This window comes from Sebastes fasciatus, chromosome 5 (genome assembly GCF_043250625.1).
Source record: "Sebastes fasciatus isolate fSebFas1 chromosome 5, fSebFas1.pri, whole genome shotgun sequence".
NCBI lineage: Eukaryota > Metazoa > Chordata > Actinopteri > Perciformes > Sebastidae > Sebastes > Sebastes fasciatus.
Genome location: NC_133799.1, coordinates 8,690,523 through 8,707,199, shown reverse-complemented (window position 1 = coordinate 8,707,199; position 16,677 = coordinate 8,690,523). Strand labels below are relative to the sequence as shown.

The 16,677-nt window shown below is 40.1% G+C and overlaps 1 protein-coding gene across 1 annotated transcript in view; it reads left to right on the top strand.

Annotated features, from left to right (window-relative positions):
* Window positions 1-16,677, top strand: part of raver2 (ribonucleoprotein, PTB-binding 2) — a 94,621-nt gene that overhangs the window by 65,976 nt on the left and 11,968 nt on the right. The window contains exons 5-11 of the mRNA XM_074636710.1: window positions 701-892; window positions 6,039-6,159; window positions 10,776-10,858; window positions 10,947-11,045; window positions 11,599-11,710; window positions 13,099-13,421; window positions 16,126-16,234. Of these exons, the coding sequence (XP_074492811.1) occupies window positions 701-892; window positions 6,039-6,159; window positions 10,776-10,858; window positions 10,947-11,045; window positions 11,599-11,710; window positions 13,099-13,421; window positions 16,126-16,234 (1,039 nt within the window). The remainder of the gene's footprint in view (window positions 1-700; window positions 893-6,038; window positions 6,160-10,775; window positions 10,859-10,946; window positions 11,046-11,598; window positions 11,711-13,098; window positions 13,422-16,125; window positions 16,235-16,677) is intronic.

Here is a 16,677-nt window from a genome sequence, read left to right as displayed (position 1 = left end):
CAGATTCAAACCCACAACCTTTTTACAATGAGGAGACCAGGGCTGTCAGAAATTATTGATAAGTATCGTGATATTATGTTTTGTTATACTGTATTGGCTCTCAGAAACACGGTCGATTTTTCATTAATGGTTTACATGCAAATATTTGTGGCAGACAGTGGCTCAGATGGCACATAAAGTAGTGCTGTGATGTTGGATGTTACAGGGACTGTGATAAATGCAAGTGCAGATCCCACTGTTGCATATTTATGCATGTGTTCTTTATACTATGACAGTTTTCCTAAAATTCGATTTGTTTCAATATATCACCTTGTTTACTGTATCACAATATATTGCAATATATTGAATGGTAACCCCTGCATTATGATATGTATCATATTCTTACCGATATATTGCCGTAGAAGAGACGGTGCTAATAACAGAGGGACACTAGTTGTTTAACAAAATGATGAAGAGGGGAAACATTTTGGTACAACTAATGAAAACAAATTACAGGTCTTGCAGAGGTAAAGAAGATGAAACAGTGGAGGTTTAATTAAAGTTTTCTTGAAGCAAAGCTGCTGCAGAAGCATTAATAATCCTATTGGTTAAATAAAACAGTCAATAAGTGAAGTTGTTCTTCCCCCAAAGCACAACATTTCTGACTTACTTCTCATTTCCCAGCTGTAACTTAATGCTGTTTTTTTGGGCTATCCTCCAGCTTGCTCAGGATGAAGGCAGCCCAGTCCGAGGCTTCGGTGTGGTGGAGTATGAGAGCTCGGAGCAGGCGGAGGCTGTGCTGATAGAGATGGACCGAACACTGGTGGGAGGACAGGAGGTTCGTCTGTCACTCTGTACCCCCGGCACCTCAGGGAGAAGCACCCTGGCTGCACTCATCGCCGCCCAGGGTATGGTGAGTGTGATGCACGCAACGTGTTTTTTGATTTTTGAAAAAAAAAGATTTTCTCCATCGAACCGTTTCCTCAAATCTGTAAGTCCATACACTATATCATCAAAACATCGGACTTTCCAGGCTTATAAACACACAAACAAGCAGACGTTATTGCACATCCAGCGTTGAGATATACATATTTCTAATATACATATACCCTCTGGCTGAAATAGTCTTTGTAGCTGTGGTATCCCTCCTACACTGTACTGTGGTTGCAGAGAGACACTGACATGATAATTATAGTCCTATAGACTGATTAGGCTCCTCCACTGTCTCCTACTGCCTAAAATAAACCAAACCCACCACACAGTATGACATACAAACATTTACAGACATTCAAATACATGAAGGTGCAGCAGACTTACACACACAGGATGTAAATACAAGTGATGAGTGGTGGAAAAGGAACGTTACTTGTTCATTTTCACAAGTACATGGATTGATATATAACATAGACTGTATATATAGATGGACGACACGTCTCCACTTCCTCCCACTGTACAAAAGTGAAGCCAAATTATCCCGGATAGGGGAGCTGCCATCTTGAGATTTGGACGTCATGTGGAGCCAGAGTCTGCACAGTAGTGATCGGGGGGGCTGGAGCCACGGTACTGACGTCCCGCCCACACACCCGCCCGAGCCAATCACAAGCCGAGCACGGCCGCAGCTTTTTAGTTTGATCCACCTAGCTGCTACGTTAGCACCACGGTAGCTGTTTGGCTAGAAAGACACAACAACTAAAGCTTAATTTCTCGTGTAATATCACGTGTTCTATTACACAGACTTGTTAGGTTATAGAAAGGTAAAGTTAAATCTCCTCTCTTGTACAATTCCCGAGCCTCCGGCTGCACGACTACTTCACTCAGAGCAGCTGTCAATTTACTATACGAATGTTCTGAATAATGTGAACGCTAGCACTAGCTGATTCAATCTTAGCTATGCTAAGTTTGGAAATAACTAAAAGGGTGGGTTCATGGATTTTATGTATACTCCTGCATTCTGAGAGGTAAATTATTATTTTTGTTAATGGAGTCTGGTGGCTTTGAAGATAGCGATATAATGGCTTCAGTTCCTTGTCGGAAAGGGCTGTCTGATGGCGAAATAAATCAGCTGAGGATGGAAGCAGCAGAAAAACGGATTTTAGACACTTAAAAAAATCAATATCAGCTTAAGTGTACGCTATATTTAGAATATTTTCACTGCTTTACCTTGCCATCAGAGAGCCCTCTTCGACAGGGAACTGAAGCTGTTATTTTGCTGTCTTCAAAGCCACCAGACTCCATTCACAAAAACAGTAATTTTACCTCGCAGAGTTGGTGGTATACCGCTGCATCGATCGGTTAGTTAGTTTGTGTTATTGTGTGACTTGAGGATCTGAACTAATGTGGCGTCCACAGCAGTACATTGCTTATCTTCTGTGCTGCTACTCCTGTCTGCTTCTACGTCAGGTTATGTGGGAAACATTTTTTGGAAGGGCTTGGGACAATAGCATTTTGACGCTAAAACATACATACTTTGACCAAAATTTGACGTTCTGATTTGAATACATAAGGCACACTACTACTACTACTACTACTACTACTACTACTACTAATACTAATACTACTACTACTACTAATACTAATACTAATACTAATACTATTATAAAAACCTCAAAAAAAATCTTTAAATATTTTGATTAATTTTATAATTATTTGTTATCTAATATTTTTACAGATGTATTTCTTTATTGTTTTATTGTGTTTCGTTGAAAATATGTAAAACATGTTGTATTGGCCTACGTTGTTTTATTCAGTTGGTCCAAGAATGGTTAGTGTGAAAGCAGGGTCTTGTAATCAGTGTGCCATTACATTAAAAACATACATTATAATGTAGATTTAGTAGGTTTTCTTATTTGCGTTAATAAGGCTTTACATGGACTCCAGTAAACTCTAATAATCCAAAGTTAATAATGGCACTCATTCACAACGTCAGTGGTAATTTGGTTGTTTTTTGCACATTGAACAGCCTATAGGCTCAAATTACAACAGTATTGCTCCGTCACATGGAAAGCCTCAATTATATCTTCACATGAACTGGAAGTTTGTGGTTCATTATGAGTTACCCATAGGCCATGGAAAACCATTACAGCTTGCTACTTTACTCCCATCAGATGATAAATATTTTAGATTACACTAATTGAGCTTATGGAGGGCAACAATTAAAAGTCAGAGTTTGTAGTCAAACTGCAACACCGTTAAGACAATTTGGACACAATGTTCTCTACCAACACGTACATTAGTCCAGTAAGGGTGCTATAATTCACTCATTCTTACATGATTTCTCTTTTAGTCTTTAAATTTGAGTAGATATTTTAAATATGTCTGACTGCTGTATTCTCTGTGATTTTATTCCCGGCTGTTGCAGAGCAAGAATTGTCAGGCGCAGGTAAAAGAGGTTGTGACCTTGAGATGGATGGGTTGAAAATTACAGGTTGAAAAGAAGAGCAGTAACGGTCGCTGAGTCTGAATTGCAACGAAGAGGATGAAAAGACATTGAGAGAAAATGTGTCTCTGAATAAATTAGCTGAGGAAGATAAGGAAGACGTGAGGAGGAAAGAGGACACTAACTCAGTGAAAGAAACGGGGCGATTGGTTGAGAAAGAAGAGGTAGAGAGAAAGAAAACGTTTACATTAGTACCCCGAGGCTCTTTTTAAGATTATTGCATATTGAATGTGAGCAGCTGGTAAAAGAAACATCAGACCTTCAGAAAGAGATCAAGACCTACTACTCCTGGCTACTGTTCTCTTCCGAGGCAACTCTCTCACGTCTCCAGTTAGTGAATGTGAGTGTGAACGCTGAGGACCAGATGGCCTCCTCCTCCCTCCTTTTTTCTCTCTCCATCCCTCTCCTTACGCGACACTTCTCGCCTTCCCTTCTTCGCGGCTCCCTTACCTCCCTGGCAGGCGTGTGTGTGTGTTAGTGTGTGGGTGTGTGGCTGGATTTTGTGCCAGTAGCCAAACAGACTGATGCATGCTGACATTTTCTCCAGCAGAAAGAAAAGAAATGACAGAGCTCTCCTCCTCTTCCTCCACCTCCTCCTCTCTCTTCCCTTGAAAGACGCTGTCAGCTACGACTGGCCTTGTTCAACACCAGCACACACACCAATTTTCCCTGCTGTAACACACAAATACACATATTGTATGTGTGCACCAGACTCTCCTCTGTCTCTTGCTGACAGGCTGGAGTCAGCCCCGCTCCATCCCCGTCAGTAATGCTCTCTCTTCAGGATGTGACAGGGAGGAAACAAGGTTGACTTGAGCTGAAGTCATGCTGTAGCTCAGGGGCAGACGAGCAGGAAATATCACCATCCTGCTAATGTTGTTTTAAATAGCCGTGTCTTTGGGCCAGACAGCGAGCACTGCCGCCACACTGTCAGTGCTGAGGAGGATCTACAAGGGCTGCTCCATTCGATTTGACGCAGTCTAATTCAATAGGATTTCATTTGAGCCTGTTGAATTTAATTTCGCAGCGTAATGAGTGATTAAATTATTTGGGGATGTGCCCTACAGTATGTCTTTCGATTAAATGCAAGTCAGCAGAGATCTGTTGAGTTCCAGGAAATTCAGCTCATGTCAAATTATATATAAGCTTTGCTATTAACAGGAGAAACACACAACAACTACACCACACACAAACACACACACACACAAGTGTGTGCTAAGAACAGAAAGTAATACAACATGCAGCTACAACAACATTGTGAGACACATTAAATGTAGGGCTGACCCAAATGCTTCAAAGCTTCGACCATTGCCATAGTAATCGACCTCCGAATCAGTATTTGAATGCTTTGTTTTTTATTCTTTTGTTTTGTTTTTATATAAGTATGTAATAATAAAGTTTAAATCCCAAAATAGCCCATGAAATAAGGAATAATCCCACAACATTATTCATATTCAACATTAATTATTATTAGTTATTCTCAGATGGATATCACTGTTTGTTGTGTGTAAAGTTGCGTGTGTGTACGGTAGCGCATCAACGGCACTGTCCCGGGCACTGAAACGGGCGAGATATTCGAGAATACCTTTGAATGTTTCTCACCAAAACTTTGAATCCCAAAAAATGGTATTCGGGAAAGTAATTTAAGGTCCTGAAACTCAATTTTCTATATCAGCTCCTTATCATGAAAATGAAAAAAATATATATTTTATGCCAAACTGTTTTATTTCTCATTAGATATTTGAGCGTTTTTTGTTTGTACTGAGGTCTTTTCACTTGTTTGAAGAGTGTGATGTCACTACTTTCTCTGTACCAATCAGAATTCAGCAATATTTTAATCGTAATCTGATGACAGTCGGTGGGTCGTTAGCTCATGCTGCCAGGCGACTGTCAATCAAACCTGATGAAGTTTTTTTACTGTTACACTCCTAATAAATAATACTTAACAATCTTTTTTTCTGAACTTAATGATGCTTTGATTGTTGTAAATGTAAATTTGGTAACAAATATTAAGTTTTTTTTAGAAACACAATTGAAACCATGTTTTTAGGGGCTTCAAAATTTGATTTGCTTTTCTCTTGTCATTGGTTTGCACACGGTACACTATATAAGATTCTTGTTTGTGCCTTCCCTCGGTGTGATTTATTTTCATTCTCACCTCAGCACGATTGCAGCAGATTGCCACAACTTTCACTGAAAAATATCTCAAGGTTTTTTCCAAACATGTTGACAAGTAAAATTGGCAGAGAACTTATGAATCGGTGTCTGAAATGTCTGAAATGTGGCCTCTACTTTTTTTCAAGTTTCTACTAAAACTTCCTCCACCCAATTCTTCTTCTGTCTTGTTTTTCACATCTCTTTTCCCTGTCCCTTTCCCCCTGCTGCTCCTTTTGTGTCTCTCACACAGCTCTGTCCCTTTCTTTTTTTTCTTTTGTCTCCCAGATCAACTCCCCTCTGCTGACATTGCAGACGTATCCCGCTGATGTAAACTAGTGTAATGATTACGACAGCCATCAGGGACTCCTAATGACAAGATCAAAACACATACTGTACACCACACAGACAGTCTCACTTTTCTTTCTCTAACTTGTGTATATATGTGTGTGTGTTTTTTGTTCCCCAGATTCTGAGTAATAGGAAAGGTCTGCTACCAGAACCCAACCTAGCCCAGCTGCTGACCAGTATGACCAACCCTGCTGCCCTGCAGATCCTCATGAGGCCGTACCACTCTGGGAAAAGAGGAGGTATGTGCTGCTGCATGGAGCATCATTTGGTTTTACAACTAATAGCCCATTAGTTATTATATACAAACATTATTTTAACAGTGTCTGAATTTGTAATATAATATTTTTTTTCATGATTTATTTTAGTCCACTGAATTATACAAAATGACCTTCATCAGCTAATGTCATGTAATGTATACTCGCCTTGGGCTATTAGTGTGAAACGACCTTACCCTGACACACTTTATCAAGAGCTGAATGGATGGGAGTGCACTAGAGGGAAGTGTTGATAGAGATCAACTGGAGGTGTCACACGTCCCTCTGACGTTAAAGCTTCGGTCTGGAGAACAGATAAGCACCTCTACAAAGAAATGACAGCAATGTGATTGTAAGAAAGTAATAGCAAAAAGGTCCAAGCAAGAGATGGCCTTGCACATCTGCCTCAGTGTGATACAAGTCTCTCTCCACACTCACAAAATGATGATTAATCCCAGGTCTACATAAACACTAAAGCAAGGACCTAGTGGTGAGGTTACAACTAACTGAGTACCCCTCCGTTCACTCCTCCCTTTTCAAGACCGCGGTAACTTGATCCGCCGAGTGCATCAGAGGCCGTCCTTACCATTATAACAATACTTTAGGAGCAACGGAAGTCAGACAGCGGCTGGCGGTACCACGGTTTTACACTCTGCGGCTCACGTTACCACAGTTAGCGTGTTGGAGAACTACGGTGGCCTTCAGGTAACGTAAAAACATGAAAGGCTCTCTCTAGAGCCAGAGTTTGGTTTGTCCGTTCTGGGCTACTGTAGAAACATGGCGGAGCAACATGGTGGACTCCGTGAAGAGGACCCGCTCCATATGTAGATATAAACAGCTCATACTAAGCTAATGGAAACACAACAATTCTTAGTTTCAGGTGATTATACACTAATGAAAACATAGTTATGAATATTATATTCCATTTCTGCTAATAGATCCCGCGAAATGTTACACACTGGCCCTTTAATGAATGTACGAGAATGAATGAAGGATCTAGAAATTTAGACAAATTGTAAACAAATGGAATCACATGAATGGAAACACATATTAAAGGGCAGAAAACTATAAAATGGCTATGATGTAACATCTGCAAAGGAAAATTGCTTGAAAGTACTGGGATAAAGCTAGTAAGTGGACCTTGATTTAAGATTTTTTCGTCAAACATAAAACATGATTAACTTTTTAATTGTTTAAAAATTTGATTCAAGACACAGTATACTGTACTTTTTAAATATCACATCTCTTAAAAAGCAGGGTTTCTTTTTGTTTATCAAGAAATGTGTTTGCAGCTGTTTGCAGGTCCCTTAGTAACATGCGGCTTAAACCTTTCAACTTGAAAATAGTATATAGTATTATATCAAATTTGCATCTACACTGCACATTTTGAATAATCTTCAAGATTTTAAAGCAAATAGGCATCCTGAATTTGTTCCTTTAAATAGCCTTTCTTGGATAATAATCAAAGATCCACTGTAAGACTGTGTCCCTCTGTTAGGCCCTTATATATACTATAATCACCTCGTCAACGGCTTCATTATTTGATGAATGGCTAATCAGGTATTAAAATGAAATCATGTGACATTAGTGGAACAAATGAGAACAGGAAGGGGAGAAGATGGGCGAGGTGGGGGAAGCTCTCTTAAAGAAGAGCACGCACAATTAAAGTCTAAAATTAGGACCCTGATTAAATGTTAAACTTTCTCTACCTAGTCGGCAGGAAGCTACCATTAGCATTGACTTTTACATTTATTATGAGGAGGCCTTGTGATTCAGAGAAGGAGCTCACACACGCACACAAAAGCCAAAGAGAGGAAGTGTGTGTACTCTGTATGTGTGCAAGTGTAGGGTGGCAATCGCCTGAAGGTGAGAGAAGCCTTGCTGATATGAATCCTGAACAGAGAAAAGCGTGTTTTAGTGTGTGAATGTGGGCAAACCATCCTCAATTTTGGAAATCTATGAAGTTTTTTTCCATTTTAAAAAATATCTGTTCTGTAGTTTTTACACTGCAGCTTAAAAACAACAAGCCGTACTAGTTATAATCAATGAATGTCGGTCAATGCAAACTTACTTCTTGTTGTTGCCATGGTGATTTGATAAGCAAGAGGATTGATTTTTCTGTGTCCACTGAAAAAACACAGTGTAACTGCTCATTTTTAACATGTGCAATTCAAATTTTTCAGCATTACAAAGAAAACCACACCGGGTGTTAACACAGTTGTAACAAAACAAAAAATTGGCGGTACGTCTTCTTCCTCTAGACTTGATCGCCATTAACAACAGAAGGAAACTGTTGTTTATTCATTACTTAATCCTTTTTTGGAAGAAAAGGCAATTATTGGTGCACAATTTAATTACATTCCTCAGCGGACAGGTTGTTTTTATCACGGCTATGCAGCAGCTAGCTTAACACACTTCAAATAAAAGTTGAAGACAGAAGTTGGCCTTTGAGGTTTTAACCAGAAGCAGAAGTCAAACTGTGAAAACAAATTGTGTGAAAATAACAGATCAGAAAATTGAGCAAAAGTTTGACCAAAAAATGAATAACAATAACTGAAGCATTCACAAAAGTATAGACTAACTTTAAAATGAGTTACATTGTACATCGTCTCTTATGCCTGAAGAAGCAAAGATCCAACATTAAATCCCTGTAGGAAGTACAACACAGTAGCTTATCTAGTAAACATACGATGGTTGAATCTGAAATTCTATATTAACATACTATTTAGTACGCTGAAAGCATAGACTGTATATAAAGATGGACGACGTGTCTCCACTTCCTCCCACTGTACAAAAGTGAAGCCAAAATATCCCGACTGCCATCTTGAGATTTTGATATCATTTGGAGCCAGAGTCTGCGCAGTAGTGATCAGAGGGCCGGAGCCGCGGTATCGAAGTCCCGCCCACACACCCGCCCGACTCGAGCACGAGCTGAGCACGGCTGCAGTTTGTCAGTGTGAGCCACCTAGCTGCGACGTCAGCATAACGGTTGCTGTTTGGCTAGAAAGACACAACTAACCATAATATCTCTATAAGTACCCTTTTTATAGCATCAAATAACTAATTAAAACCAAACTTATCAGAAATATTAAGACTTGAACATACATCAGCGTGATAAGAACTACCTAAAATGACAGAAACCATCTTTGGGCAAAATGTATTTGACGTGTACTTTGACTTTTAAGATTGGCCCATTTCCCATCCGCTAACATGGAGGGGGCGGTATTAATGACCTATACTGCAGCCAGCCACCAGGGGGCGATCGAGATGTTTTGGCTTCACTTTGGGGTCATATCTAGAAGGTAACACACAAATTGCGATGCTCTCGTGAGATGGTTAAGGTAGAGCATTAACTTTGAATAGTTAAGGTTAGAATAGGTCGTCAGGCAACGAGTCTTGCGTGAGTTTTTGCAAGTTTTAGTAATTTGCAGGTTACCTTCTACACACAACCACTTGTGGGGAGCTGTCATGTAATCCATCTTTACATACAGTGTATGGCTAAAACAGTATGTGAGTTTTTTAAGTATGTCCGAAACCTTAGTATGAAATCTAGTACGCAAATTGCATACAATTTCCAGTGAAATATCACAGTATGCAAACACTGGACACTACAGCGGCATAAATATCCCACAATGCAATGCGGTAGTGACAACAACATTCATAACAGACATTGACGGACAGCTCTGTAACGTCAGTAGTTCTTGAATTTAAGTGTAAGTATAAGATTTCACTTTGCTAGGCGTAATATATTTTTTAACATTAGTTCAGACTTGATTCATGATTCTCCCAAATCATCGCTGGGTCACATGAGGTTGGTACGGGTTACCATGGTTACGTGTCTCCAACAGGCAAGGAGGCTCTCAGGGAGTGACGTGGTAATTACAGTTTAGTGCGTCCGAAAAGATACATACTACTGTTTATTCACACAACAGTGTGTTGAACGATAATACAACATGTTGAGTATGTAGTGCCTAGTATGTGGTGGTGGAAGAATACAAAGAGAAGGAAAACTCCTTCAAGCACAGTGGTTCCCATTTTGAAATCATCTCATAGTTCAGCATGATTCACAGCCATTTGGTTCTGCAAAAAAAGGGAATATGTTTGTTTTTTTCTTTAAACAATTTCCAATATCTCTCTTGAATTTTTTAGCATTTTACAGATACAGACAAACACTTTCCTGAATTAATGAAAAAAAACAAATGAGATGCTGAAGCTAGAGGCCGCTTCTATTGTTTTTGAGAAAACTGTCAGTACATTTAATAAAGACAGGACGTTTGAAGTTTGCGTTTTTGCCTTTCTTCTCTGTATTAATCATTTTGTTGCTGTTTGTTTGAGATTCTTTTCAACTGCATCTTCAACATCAAAATGAAGTTTAAACTTGGAAAAAGTTATGATGGAGGCAATTTGTGCGAACATAATATCCCAATATTGCTTTACTCGTGCTTGTTATAAAACAGAAGACCGTGTGACTGATGGATAGGTTGTCTGACTAATAAGCCTGTTGAGATGATGATTGATTAATGCATCAGTGGAAACAAAATGCATTAAATAAAATCCCAAAGAGAAGCACTGACTGATGTGTTTATTTGTTGTGTTTTTAGGGAAGTACGGGCGTCACACCAGCCTGCCGTTCCTCAGACCTCCTCTCACCACAGCTCTGCTCACACTGGGAAAAGCACACCAGGTCACAATAACATCAACACCTTATTCTTTCAGTGTGTGTGTGTTGATGTGTTTCTTACAATAATGTGTGTTTTTTCTTTGCCTTGCAGAATGCTATGCTGGGTAATGGACTAGTCCTCCAGAACCTCTTGCATATGCAGCTCGCACAGCAACAGCTCCTTCACATCAAAGACAAGCGCATCAGCAGCGTAAGACACCTGTTAGTGTGTGTGTATGAGTTAGTTAGTGTGTGCGGGTTAATCATAGCGCATTATGTGCTCTTACATTTTCCTCTTCAGCACAACCCCCCCGTACATCATGCCACCTAATTGCTGCTTTACTGTTTAAAAGGAAGACCTTGAGGTGTTTCAGATTCCCTCCACGTTTTGATTTGCATATTTTAAAATGTCTCTGGTGTTGTCTTTAATTGCTGAAGTGAAAGTTAAAAGTCACAGTGATGAAGAGGAATGCTGTTTAAATTTTTCTTTTTTGACCCTCAACCCCTGTGTATTTGCTTGGCGTTTTCCTCATACTGTAATTTCTTCTGGCTTCTCTGGAGGATGTAAAAAAGGAGAAAAGATAATGATAATGCAGACTGTAGTGTAATTTATACTGTATGCATGATACTTGAACACTCACTGTTGTCCCTTTCTCTCCCTCATCTTCTCTCTTATCTCCTTTCTCTCTCCACCTCTTCCACTCTCTCTCTCCTTTCTTTCTTCACATAATCTCTAGATTACGTCTCTCCTCTGTCCTCCGCAGGTCTCCAGTCTGCTTGGGGACCCGTCCAGGCTGCTGATGCAGAAAGCTTTGTCTATGCGGCCTCAAGGCCTCGTGCCGCTGGGGAAAGGCCTCCTGGGAGACTCCCCTACAGGTGAGCAGGGCTCAGTATCAGTACGCCCTCGTCAAATGACTTGGTGTCATTACTGCAAGCTAATGAGACCACTGTGAGACCTGCAGTACGTCTCTCACCAGTGTTTTTCTTAATGCTCCATCCATCAAATTCATCTAGTTGTCTTCATTCACTTCTCTCAGCTGCCATCGTAAGAACATCGGAAAACGTTTGATGAATTAGCTCTGCAATAACAGCACCCTATTTCTGTTTTGTGCTGTCAAACAAAGCAAGCTGAGGCCACCCGTATCAAGCAGTAAAGAGAGTACATATCAGTATCCCAAAGAGTATTTGTATTTTCTCAGATATTTCTCACTGTCGTAAAAAGGATTCTTCTTACTGAAAGTGTTAATTGATGTGTAGCAGTATTTTTGAACAATAAAAGGTCGTAAACACAGAAGAAGAAGAGAGTGATATACGTGTAAACAGATATGTAAATAACCCTCGATCATAATATGTTTGTCGGGGTTGCCCATTCTGCAGATTCCTGAACGCCTCACAGTTGTACATTACTGTACAACACATCAGCAGGAACACTGCAGTGCATTTACAATTCAAATCTCCAGCTGAGAAAAGCTGTGTTGTTTTAAATGGAAATGATATATCATAGCAGTTGTGCGTATGTGTGCTGATGTATTTGCGTGTCCCTCTTTGATTGTGTGTGTGTGTTTGTGTGTGTGTGTAATGTGAGGCTTTTATCAGTGCATGTGTCTGCAGGGATTGTTAGCTTAAGGCTTGTTAGAGCTGATTCTCTTATTATGCTGTGGAGGCCATTTGTCACAGCAATATTGGATTTATAATAAGTGTGGTGGTGCATGTGTGTGTGTGTGTGTGTGTGTGCATCTTTAAATTATGTGTGCTTTTATGTCTGTGTATGTTTATTTTGTGCTTGTGTGTACATATTTGTGTTTATTAAACCCTGGAGTGAGTGAAATATTGGGGAGCGTGGAGCAAAGAGCTGGGCTGTAAATAAACATGATAAGTGACGATATATTACAGCTGGCTCTGCAGAGCCGGTCGGGCTGAGCTCTCAGTTTTCAGCCTGTCTGAGTGATTCGTGTCTCTCCAGAGGAGACGGAGACGCTGATGGTCATCAGTAAAAATCATTTCACGTGTTTATCTGGCATCTCTCCTCTCTTTGCTTTCATTTCCCCTTCATTTAATTTCCTTTACTTTACATTGTTCCTCTGCTGTGCTGTATTTCCTGTCTTTCCCATATTTCACTTTCCTTAACTTCTTTTGTTCCTTTTCTTTTGTTTTCCGTCATTTCCATCCTTCCTTTCTTTTACTTTACTTTTTCATCTTTTCCTTTTCTATTCCGAGCCTATGTGTTGTATTTTATGTTTGTCCTATGTCCTCTCCTCTTACAGAGTTGGGCCACGAGTCAGTGCCATCGTCTGCCCACAATGCCACAGTAGTGGTATCGGCAGCAGGTGTGATGCCATACCTCCAGGGTCGAGCAGGAATGGGAGAGCAGAACAGCACCCATTCTATCTCCACAAACCCTTCTGCTTCCTCCTCCACCTCCTGTGACAGGCAGCCAGCTCCTCCTGGGACCATGCTGAGCTCCCATCCCCATCACGGACAGAGCTATTCCTTGGGTATAAGTAACTCAGGACTTGGTCCTCCTCCACCTAAACCCCCCGGAGGAGTTTATACAACAGCAGGCCAGCACAACAGCTCAGATGGCATGGTGAGCACAAATCCTCAAACACCGTCCCTCCTGTTCTGCATCTCACATTATTCTTAGTCACTTCTGAATCTCTCCATGAGTCGTCACCGGTCTCTGGATCTCTCTGATTGACAGAAAATTAAACTATTTTATTACACAGCTTTCTTGAAAACTCGATTCTGATTAGTCAATCACGGCGTCCTACAGTCTGTTATTTCTTTATAGCAGAATGTTGCTATGTATAACAGACCGTTGCTATGGGCGCTGATGTCAGACTCAAATGATTTCTTAAGTATGTAGCCGTGTAATAAGCGGGATAATGTACAGCTAGTGGGGCATTGTTGTGAAATACATATTCAATCGATTGCCATTTGTTGGTTGGACAAAACAAGGAGGACTCTTGGAAACTAATTGTTCTCATAGTTACCGTTGCTACGCCTGCCAAGCTTTCCTTTTCATGCACCTTTTGCATTTTACAATGATAATGGTGGGAGATTATCCCCTCAAAATTCTTAATTTTTTAAACAATGGGTTTTCAGACAGAGAAAGAGAAAAGCAGCTGCTCATTCCTAGCCTGTTAAAGGTGCAGTCTGCGATTCTGATCTAATCCATTTTTTTTATCAAATTACGGTCTACTAGCTGTCCGTTTCTGTGTGTACACTAAAAATAAAATCTGGTGTTCCATCACAGCCCTGGCTCTGTAAATAAAAATGGCTCAGACCGAGCCACACAACACTATTCCAGCCAATCAGCAACCGGCGTTGGTGCTAAAAAGAGAAAGGCAGTGGGAGTGAGAGCGAGAGCGAGAGGAACGGTAAATCTAGAGGGGGGTCAACAATCCTTCTCCAGAATCGCTGACTCCACCTTTAACTCCTATTTTGCAGACAGATATTATTAGCTCTATCTAGCTAGCTAATTAAGACAACTCTAGTTTCATGAGTCTGTTGAAAAACGCTGTCTCTGGCTGACTTCAATGTTTTCAGGCTGACTCGTTTTAAAAGGAGAATCTTTTAAATGACGACTCATTTACATACATGAGGCTAAAGCTACACATCCCAGACAAAAAGTTCTCATCAGCTGACGATTTATGTTACTTAGAAAGCATTTAAATAAAGAAACAATATTGTATTGCAGTATATAGCTAATCAGTCCTAGCATTACAGTATAATATAAGGACAAATATAGAAATAAATGACCAGGTTCAGACCAGATACTTCAGCTAAGCTTTCATACTTGTTTATGTTTTCAAACAGTAGCCTAAGTTTTATCTTTAAATGTGACAAGAGAAAAGGCCTTTTGGGTGACGACTAACAATGCGTTTATTAAACTTAACACTGTCTCTGGTAACGTTGGCTACGGATTACCTTCCAGTATGCTCATTGTGAATGGGGCTTTTTTTAACCTGTAACCCCACACTCTAATGTATTTAGCTCATGATGTGCTCCTTGGGCTTTGAAGCAACTAGGGGTGTCCCCGACTAAGAATTTACATACTTGATTCTGATTGGTCAAGTCTTGCCTGTAGTCGACTGATCATCAAATCATGTTTTTATGTTTTTGCTCATTGATCCTCCTCTGTTTCAGCTGTATTTATCTACAGAAAAATAGTAAAAACAACAAAGTTATTGACCGAGATACACTTGACTATCGCTGAGCTGTTGTTTCAGAATTATTAGCAAATAACTTCTTTGAAATTTCTTAAAAAACTCTGAATCATTACATTAGCTACCAGGTTACATATGCGTAGACAATAAGCCACACAAGGGTGAGATTTGCGCTTGACCAGGGCCCTATTTTAAGGATTATATTTTATTTTAGCACATAATTATTAAATCATGTTTATAATAAAATAATTTTTGAGGTAAATATTGGGGTAATTTGGCAGTAATTCAAATAATTTAGCTGCTAATTATCACCTAATTACCATGAAATTTGCAGACCTGTAAAATGAAGTGTTACCAGATATATTTGTTAAAGTCCCTCATCACTACTCTCTCTTTCTACCTGTTTCTTGTGGACGGGTATTTATTCCTGATTTAGCCTCATCAGGGCTTCAAAAGACACACATTGTGTGAGCGTATGAGTAAACAGCCACAGTCCCTCAAGGGCTCTCCCTTTGGGAAATTCCCATAATACACTTCTGTCTCTCCCTTAATTACTGATACTGTATGAGGTCTTCCGTCTGCCTCTCTGCCCGGCCTTTAGTGTCTACCTGCCCTGTTCACATGTACACATTTCTGCACACTGTACACCTGACTGCCTTTCTGCTCCTCTACACGTCTTTGTCTCAGCCTGGTTTAAATAAAGAGCTGCTATGCTGACATCATCATCGGTAATAAGTCAGTGTACAGAGATAATCACAGTGCTAAAGTTCTTATGGGAACTGATTGCAGTCCCAGCGCTGTCTTCTCTAAAGTGTCTTTAATGGAGGGAAAGTGTAATTAAACAGAGAGTACAATCCTCCCAGGTTTCCACAGCCTCTTCAGCACTTCATCAGAATCTCTGCAACATTAAACACCTTACGTTGAGGCTGGTACAGTATGTTGGTGTGGTTGAAAATTCAAGTTAAGAGTGAGGATAGAAAGGATGCAGAGGTGGTGGATCAGAGGTTGTAGGGCAGACTGACCAGTAATTCAATTTGCTGTAAAACTTACAGACTGAAGTTGTTTTCTTTGACCTGCAAGACTTCCTAATGACACCATTTCAATGTGTTTCTCTCTGTTTAGGTAAGCGGTGGTCAGGGCTCTCTGTTGGGCGATCCACCTAAAGAAGTCAGACTGCCCTCCAATCCTTACCTGAACCTGGCCAGTGTGATGCCAGGGGTGGTGCTGCAAGGTGAGCACAACAACACACAACAAATTAATGCATTTATCTTATCCTATTGTATGTGCAATCAGCTGTATTAAGGTAGCTCTTTCAGTACTTTTGACCATCTGGCAAAAACATAGCAACTCTTCTGTTTTGAACACGTTAGGTCGGCCCACGGAGAAACACTTTCACCTCTATTAATAAAAATAGGACTTTGACAAAACTATATATTCATTTTAAAGGAAAACTCCTCCAAAAATCTATCTTTTGAGTATCAAAAACTAACTGTCTGTAGGGTTGAAATGTGTTTCTACAACGTTTATCGCTTCCTCCTTCATGTAAGGAGGCAGCTGTGGTCAGCTTGGTTACAATTAATTCCAACAGCAATCCAGAGTCACGTCAAAGACACGTGTGAAATTGTATGAAAATGTGCATAGAAACTTTCTCACAGCAATAGTTCGAGATTTTGA